At 48.4% G+C, this 8,044-nt stretch overlaps 1 protein-coding gene across 1 annotated transcript in view; it reads left to right on the top strand.

Moving 5' to 3' along the window:
• Positions 1 to 2,111: 2,111 nt before the first annotated feature.
• The window catches only part of itgb4 (integrin, beta 4), a gene marked incomplete at its 5' end in the record, with an annotated part of 24,832 nt that continues 18,899 nt past the window's right edge, over positions 2,112 to 8,044 (top strand). The window contains 9 exons of the mRNA XM_084456092.1: positions 2,112 to 2,154; positions 3,000 to 3,082; positions 3,632 to 3,836; positions 4,807 to 4,903; positions 5,288 to 5,459; positions 6,129 to 6,392; positions 7,381 to 7,470; positions 7,633 to 7,755; positions 7,991 to 8,044. The exon at positions 7,991 to 8,044 is cut by the window's right edge and continues 114 nt beyond it. Of these exons, the coding sequence (XP_084312218.1) occupies positions 2,112 to 2,154; positions 3,000 to 3,082; positions 3,632 to 3,836; positions 4,807 to 4,903; positions 5,288 to 5,459; positions 6,129 to 6,392; positions 7,381 to 7,470; positions 7,633 to 7,755; positions 7,991 to 8,044 (1,131 nt within the window). The remainder of the gene's footprint in view (positions 2,155 to 2,999; positions 3,083 to 3,631; positions 3,837 to 4,806; positions 4,904 to 5,287; positions 5,460 to 6,128; positions 6,393 to 7,380; positions 7,471 to 7,632; positions 7,756 to 7,990) is intronic.

Here is an 8,044-nt window from a genome sequence, read left to right as displayed (position 1 = left end):
GGAGAGGACTACAATGTGACATGACTGGAAACAAAGATCAAACAGAATCCTACAAAGTACCTACACTTTCACAATTATATCAGACAGACTGGGGTTCAGAGCTGATACCGGAGGACACATCCCTGTCCTTCAACGGGGTGATTATAGCGCGTGTTCCAGGTGTATTGCAGAAAGGTGACTTACCCATGTGTGTCTGGAAGTGTAACCCCCCCCCCAGAGCACTGACGCCCCCTGATGATGTCACCGGGGGGTCACGTCCACGCCCTACCCAGGAATGTTCACCTGGCTGGTGGTGGACATGTCGTCCACAAACATAAGAGCCTCCGCCACCGACCTGAGCAACAGAGGAGAGGAGGGATGACTCGGTTTTCTTGTCACTCCTTTCTTCTCTCTCCGTTCCTCTCACACAGTCCCTCTTCCTCTCAGACACATGCTTCTCATGGCTCCATATTTAATTAAACCGCAGAATCCAAATGGAGCTCGTGCATCTCTCACTAAGCGTTACCAGACATTCTCAATTTACTGTTGTCATTGTCGGTGACAGTGAATCATGGCCTTGATACTGCCAGTAAAGAGAGTATTTTGATAATTCACATTCCTTGAATTATGGTGAAGATACAATGTTATGTTTTTTTTGTTTTGCCTATGTTATTCAACATGGTCAGTGATTAATGTGACAGGAAGGGCGGGAGCACAGTCACACGCACACATGAAGACACCTGTAGCCAGCTCAGGTTCACGATGAGGTGCTAAGTCACCATTCCTTGGGGGTTCGGTGCTTTCCTTCTGTTTTTGTGATGGTTAGGTCATTCTCTCGTCCGAGGGTGAAATTCCATCTTTGTGGGATTTAGGGCCTAATGGCTGTGGATGTTTGGGCTCGTAACCTTTTCCAGAGAGTATCCACGACACTTAAAAACACTTGAAATTATGTTCTCATCAGCGAGATAATCCTCATGATTTTGTGGACTGACTACTATATGTTTTTGTTTTTTTTAGACAAAACCATCTGACATGTTAGGGCTGCCCCTGTAACAAATCTATGTCATCTCACCATGTCTCAACTGGTTGAAGCCCTCCTCTCAGCCTACCCCCTTCTTTCTCTCTCTCTCTCTCTCTCTCTCTCTCTCTCTCTCTCTCTCTCTCTCTCTCTCTCTCTCTCCCCCTCTCTCTCCCCCTCCCCCCCCCCTCTCTCTCTCTCTCCCCCTCTCTTTTTATGCATGTCTGAGGGGTTTGACACGCATGTTTCTCAGACCTGTCTGAAGTGAGGGTATGGAAGATCTCAGGCCTCTTCAGTGACGGTATGGAGGATATTAAACAGCTTACTGTGCGGGCTGTAACCTCTCTCTGCCCAGCCGTGGATATATGGATGAAATCACCTCTTAAGACGCTGGGCGCCTGTGTTCTCTGACTTGAGCTAGGGAGGGGAGGTTAGGGCCTGTGTTCTCTGGGCTAGGGAGGGGAGGTTAGGGCCTGTGTTCTCTGACTTGAGCTAGGGAGGGGAGGTTAGGGCCTGTGTTCTCTGGGCTAGGGAGGGGAGGTTAGGGCCTGTGTTCTCTGACTTGAGCTAGGGAGGGGAGGTTAGGGCCTGTGTTCTCTGGGCTAGGGAGGGGAGGTTAGGGCCTGTGTTCTCTGGGCTATGGAGGGGAGGTTAAGGCCTGTGTTCTCTGGGCTATGGATGGGAGGTTAGGGCCTGTGTTCTCTGGGCTAGGGAGGTTAGGGCCTGTGTCCTCTGGGCTAGGGAGGCTAGGGCCTGTGTTCTCTGGCTTGGTCTGGAGACGGGAGGTTTAGGGTCTGTGTTCTCTGGGCTATGGAGGGGAGGTTAGGGCCTGTGTTCTCTGGGCTAGGGAGGGGAGGTTAGGGCCTGTGTTCTCTGGGCTATGGAGGGGAGGTTAGGGCCTGTGTTCTCTGGGCTAGGGAGGTTAGGGCTTGTGTCCTCTGGGCTAGGGAGGCTAGGGCCTGTGTTCTCTGGCTTGGTCTGGAGACGGGAGGTTTAGGGTCTGTGTTCTCTGGGCTTGGGAGCGGAGGTTTGGGTCTCTGTTCCATTTGGCCTGAGCGAGGAAGGGGAGATTAGGGCCTGTTCTGGCTCTGTACCTCTGCTGTGAGGTAGCGCTATGTACCGGGCCTACATCAGGAAACTTGGGGTACTGGACTGTGGTAGTCTGTGAGAGTCTGTCTTCCTGGTCAACCATTTTGTCTGTCTGGAGAGAAATACAAAGGTGCTATGGTCACAGGGCTCTTAGTACACCATACCCCCCACAACCCCACCCCCATCTGTTTGATCTGGAAAGGTTGTTGCTAAATTGTGTTTTGTTTTGTGTTGTGTGTGTGTATGTGTGTGTGTGTGTGTATTTGTGGTTGTAGGGGGGAGATGGGGAGATGGACGTTACATCCCTCAGTGGGGGTTGTGCTTCTCGCAGTCCTCTGGAACAGCTGCTACGCTCAGAAAGGTGGGAAACACTTCACAAAGAATTTCCCTCTGGGGATAAATAAAGCTGATCTATCTATCTATCTATCTATCTATCTATCTATCTATCTATCTATCTATCTGTCTGTCTGTCTGTCTGTCTGTCTGTCTGTCTGTCTGTCTGTCTGTCTGTCTGTCTGTCTGCCTGTCCGTCTAATCATATTAAATGTTTATCCTGAGCCATTGGGACACATTTTCTTTTATCCACTGTTGACAACTTCTGTCTCTTTTAAGGGTCTCTAGATTTGTCAATAGATTTATCCTAACTGCCAAGACAGTGAGAAGCTGTGTGTGTGCGTGTGCGTGTGTGTGTGTGTGTGTGTGTGTGTGTGTGTGTGTATGTGAGAGAGAAAGAGAAAGAGAGAGAATCTTTTCCCTGTTACCACAGGTATTCTAGCAATGCATCATCCGTTTGGTTCCCCTGCGTGACTCTCTCTCTCTCTCTCTCTCTCTCTCTCTCTCTCTCTCTCTCTCTCTCTCTCTCTCCTTCTCTCTCTCTCTCTCTCTCTCTCTCTCTTTCTGGGTGCCTCCACAGCGAACCACTGCCTGGTAGCCAAGGCCAAAAACTGTTCTGAATGCCTCCGGGCAGGGAAGGGCTGCGCCTACTGTCCAGATGAGGTGAGTTCTGGACGAACTCAGACTCTCCCCCCACCTCCGGCCGTAACCTCGAGGGGTCCAGTTGATCATGGCCCAGGGGGGTCAGCAGGGTCAAGTTCATGGTTATTTTTTGGGTCAAGATTTGATCTATCGGTGCTGTGCGTCTGATGTTAAATATCATATTTGCACTGTAGCTACTGTAATAAAATGACATATCTGTGTGTCAGTCGTGAATGAATCTGACTTTTACGTGCAGGTCTTTGATGGACTACGCTGTGACCTTCTGGGGAATTTGAATGGGCGTGGCTGCAGTGCAGCGGTAACGGCTTTTGGCAGCTTGAACATAGAGAGAGTAAGCACATTGACATATTTTTTTATTTGTCAAAATCAGTCAATTAATCAATCAACCAATCAATCAATCAAGCATCCCACCCAATCTCATCTCCCCTGCCTCTGTCCCTCCCTCCCTTCGTCCTCCCCTGCCTCCATCCGCCTCCCTTGCTCCCCCTCCATCTGTCCATCTATCTCCCTCTGTCCACCTCCGCCCATCCCTCCCATCCCTCCCTCCAGGCGGAGGCCATCGACATGCTGCTGAAGCAGTCCCAGGTGTCCCCGCAGCTGATTACCATGGCCCTGCTGCCCGGGGAGGAGAGGGAGGTGGACCTGCAGGTGTTCGAGCCGACCAAGGGCCCTCTGGACCTCTACATCCTCATGGACTTCTCCAACTCCATGTCCGACGATCTGGCCAACCTCAAGAGGATGGGGGCTGAGCTGGGTGAGTGGGAGAGAGAGAGAGAGAGAGAGAGAGAGAGAGGGAGGGAGAGAGAGAGAGAGACAGAGACAGAGGGGAAGGAATGGATTGCAAATTAGGGTCCAGTTTGACAGTATTAGCTGATGGGATTCGATCCCAGGTCTGGATGTGTTAGCTGTTACATTACATTACATTACAGTGATTTAGCAGACGCTTTTATCCAAAGCGACTAACAATAATTGCATTTAACATAGGAAGAGCCAATGTACTACTACTTGCCAGAACTCACAAGTGCATCTTCTCTCTAAAACAAGTGACTAAGAGCATAATCTAGTGCTGAAGGCAAAGTGAAAGAATAGCAATCTAAAGTACAGTGCAATATAATATAATACAATAAAATACAATAAGTGCTTAGGCTGGAGGATTGTTGTAGTACTTCTTGAAGAGATGAGTTTTGAGCCTGCGACGAAAGATGGGCAGCGACTCTGCTGTCCTGACATCAGTGGGCAGTTCATTCCACCACTGCGGGGCCAGGACAGAGAAGAGCCGGTCGATCGACCACAGGAGCCTCGGAGTGACGGGGCAACCAGTCGCCCTGAGGTAGCAGAGCGTAGCGGTCGGGAGGGGGTGTAGGGTTTGACCATGGCCTGGAGGTAGGAGGGGGCTGTTCCTTTCATTGCCCTGTAGGTTAGCGCCAGAGTTTTAAACTGGATGCGAGCCGCTACAGGGAGCTGCGGGGACACCTACACTGTACAGAATGTCAGTTTGAAGAGAGGGAGGATGTTCCTGGCCCTTCTCTGTATGTTCTCCAGCGGGAAGTTCAGGCATCTGGGGCAAAGGTGGTGGTAAAGTGCTGATAGAGTGGCTGGTTCAGGTCAGACGGTTCCCCTCCAGTCTCAGTATTTTAGTTCTTATGGTTGTCTTTGTGTGTGTGTGTGTGTGTGTGTGTGTGTGTGTGTGTGTGTGTGTGTGTGTGTGCGTGTGTGTGCCGTAGCTGAGCTGGTGGAGGAGCTGTCAGATGATTACACCATCGGCTTCGGCAAGTTTGTGGACAAGGTGGTGGAACCCCAGACTGACATGAGACCATCTAAGTAAGAGACTTCCTGTTGTCCTGGCTGAGTAGAGACACACACACACACTGTACATTAGATAAAGGACACAGAGAGGTGGGGAAATACTGACGTGGACCCAGGAATGGGAAAGACATAGACACCATCATCTATGTCATCACTATATTAGAAAACCCCCATATTTAACATTCTGTAGTGCTCTAATATTTTGTTTGTTATTTTATTTTCTTCTCCCACTCCCTTCTCTGTCTCCCCCTCTCTCTTTCCCTCTCTGTGCCTCTCTCCCTTATCTCTCTCCCTCTCTCTCCATTCTCTCTCCCTCTCTCTCCATTCTCTCTCCCTCCCTCTCTCTCTCTATCTATCTCTCCCCCCCTCCCTCCCTCTCTCCCTCTGTCTCTCCGTCAGACTGGAGCAGCCATGGCCTGACAGTGACCCCCCCTTCTCCTTCAAGCATGTCATCACCCTGACCAGCGACCTGAACTCCTTCACCAAGAAGCTGCAGAAGGAGAGAATATCTGGCAACCTAGACGCTCCAGAGGGAGGCTTTGACGCCATCCTGCAAGCCGCAGTCTGCCAGGTTAGTCAGTTACAGTTAGTTGCAAGGTTATTATAGTTAACGAAAACTAACTAAAAAACGAAAACTAGGTGTGAAAAAACATTTTAGTTAACTGAAATAAAAATAAAAACTAGACTTTACAAAAATACAATAACTAACTAAAACTGTATTGTGTGTTTACAAAACTAACTAAAATAAACTAAAATTAAAAGAAATTGAAAACAAAAAGTTAAAACAATATAAAAATAAAAACTAATGAAAAAAGCAAAACTATTATAACCTTGGTTAGTTGACAGTTAATAGTGAAACGTCGTCCTATTAAATCATTTGCATCTAGAGAAAGAGTGTGTGGTGTCTTTTTACCACAGTTAATTTCGATTTTTAGAGAGTGGATTATTAGATGGCTGTTGCTATTTCAGGTGTTGGCACACATGTGGTATGCACACATGTTCATTTGAGGTGGTCTATTTAGAATGGTATACCTGTAAATCACTCTCTTCTTTCTCTTCCTTCTTCATCCCCTTTGTCATACTTATGATCTATCCCTCCATCCCTTCCTACTCTCCCTCCCTCCTCTCCATACCTCTATCCCCTTTATTACTCCCTCCTCTATCCCTCCCTCCATCCATCCCTCCATCCTCCTATCCCTCCTCTCTCTTCCTCCATCCCTCCCTCCTCTCCCTCCTCCAGCATAAGATTGGCTGGCGCGAGCACAGCACCCACCTCCTGGTCTTCTCCACCGAGTCGGCGTTCCACTACGAGGCTGACGGCGCCAACGTGCTGTCGGGGATCCTGCCGCGCAACGACGAGCACTGCCACCTGGATGACGAGGGCGATTACACGAAGGACACCGTGCAGGACTACCCCTCGGTGCCCACCCTGGTCCGCCTGCTGGGCAAACACAACATCATCCCCATCTTCGCCATCACCAACCACTCCTACACCTTCTACCAGGTGGGCGTGATACTGCCTACACCCTAATCCACCTTTATACCCTTATAAGTAGTGTATAAGCACATTCAATACCTGTAGACAGGTTCTGGGCAATGGAAAAATTGCAGTAGAAAATTAAAAAGAATATCCGTAAATTACAATAAGGCTCCCATCTTATAGTATTGCCTTAGTGCAGGTGTTCCCAAACTTTTCCATGCTGAGGACCCCCAAATAACCGTAGCCTCTGGCTGCAGCCCCCTAGCCTGGCAATGCCATCCTGATGACCTGAGCTCACATTCTGTTTCTCTCCGCATTTGCGAATAGCGAATAGGGTCTGGCGATGCTAGGCTAGCGGCCCCCTATTACAAGATGGCAAAAATCCAAAACAAAAAAACTGGCATAGGCTATATAAGACGAGTTCTGTGGTCGTGCATTTTTTGTATCCGGTAAAGATAACGTGAGCTAGCTAGCACAAGCAGTTGAAGGCTGATGTTTTGAATTTTTGTCAGGCAGACGCGTAGATTGGGCACAACTGAAAGGGCATGGCCTCATTTTGATATGAATGGATTTTACAGTATTCAATTCATATTTTATTTTGAACCGGTACAATATTATGAATTGAAATGTAATTGAAGTGGATTTTGTTTATATATATATATATATATATATATATATATATTTATTTATTTTTCTTTCCTTTTCTTTTCTTTTTTTTTCTTTTTCCCTTTTCTTCTCCCTTCCAACTGCCCCCCCTGGTGCTCCCTGGCGGCCCCCACTTTGAAAACCACTGCCTTAGAGTTAGCACTCCATACACATATACAAAGATGGAAAGATTGAACTGTTATTAATTTGCTCTGTGGTTGATAATGAACCTATTATATGTCCCTGTGTATGTGTGTGTGTGTGTGTGTGTGTGTGTGTGTGTGTGTGTGTGCTTGTGTGTGTGTGTGTGTGTGTGTGTGTGTGTGTGTGTGTGTGTGTGTGTGTGTGTGTGTGTGCGTGCGTGTAGAAACTGCATGAATACTTCCCCATCGCTGAGCTGGGACTGCTGCAGGAGGACTCTTCTAACATCCTCACCATCATGGGGAAGGCGTTTGAGGTGAGCGCACCATTCACACACACACATGCACGCACGCACACACACACACACACACACACACACACACACACACACACACACACACACACACACACACACACACAATGTCAATTGTTCAATTGGCTCCCTGTTATAATGATGTATCTCTTTTTGTCCAATCAGAGTATTCGTTCGAAGGTTAATATCAGGGCGGAGGACAGACCCAAGGCTATAGAAGCTCAGGTGCTCTCTTTCAGCGGCAGTGAGGCGAAGGCCGGCACCTTCAAAGTCAGGCCTGGACAAATAGTAAGACACACACACACACACACACACACACACACACACACACATTTTAACCTGTCCTCTGTGTCCTCCAGGGCACACACACACATTTTAACCTGTCCTCTGTGTCCTCCAGGGCACACACACACATTTTAACCTGTCCTCTGTGTCCTCCAGGGCACACACACACATTTTAACCTGTCCTCTGTGTCCTCCAGGGCACACACACACATTTTAACCTGTCCTCTGTGTCCTCCAGGGCAAGTTCAAGGTGCGAGTGAAGGCTCAGAAGATGGTGGGAGAGAAGCATGTG

The sequence above is a fragment of the Borostomias antarcticus genome (genome assembly GCF_949987555.1).
Source record: "Borostomias antarcticus genome assembly, chromosome: 22".
Lineage (NCBI taxonomy): Eukaryota > Metazoa > Chordata > Actinopteri > Stomiiformes > Stomiidae > Borostomias > Borostomias antarcticus.
The sequence above is the reverse complement of the archived record's forward strand: the minus strand, read 5'-3'. Positions and strand labels throughout refer to the sequence as shown.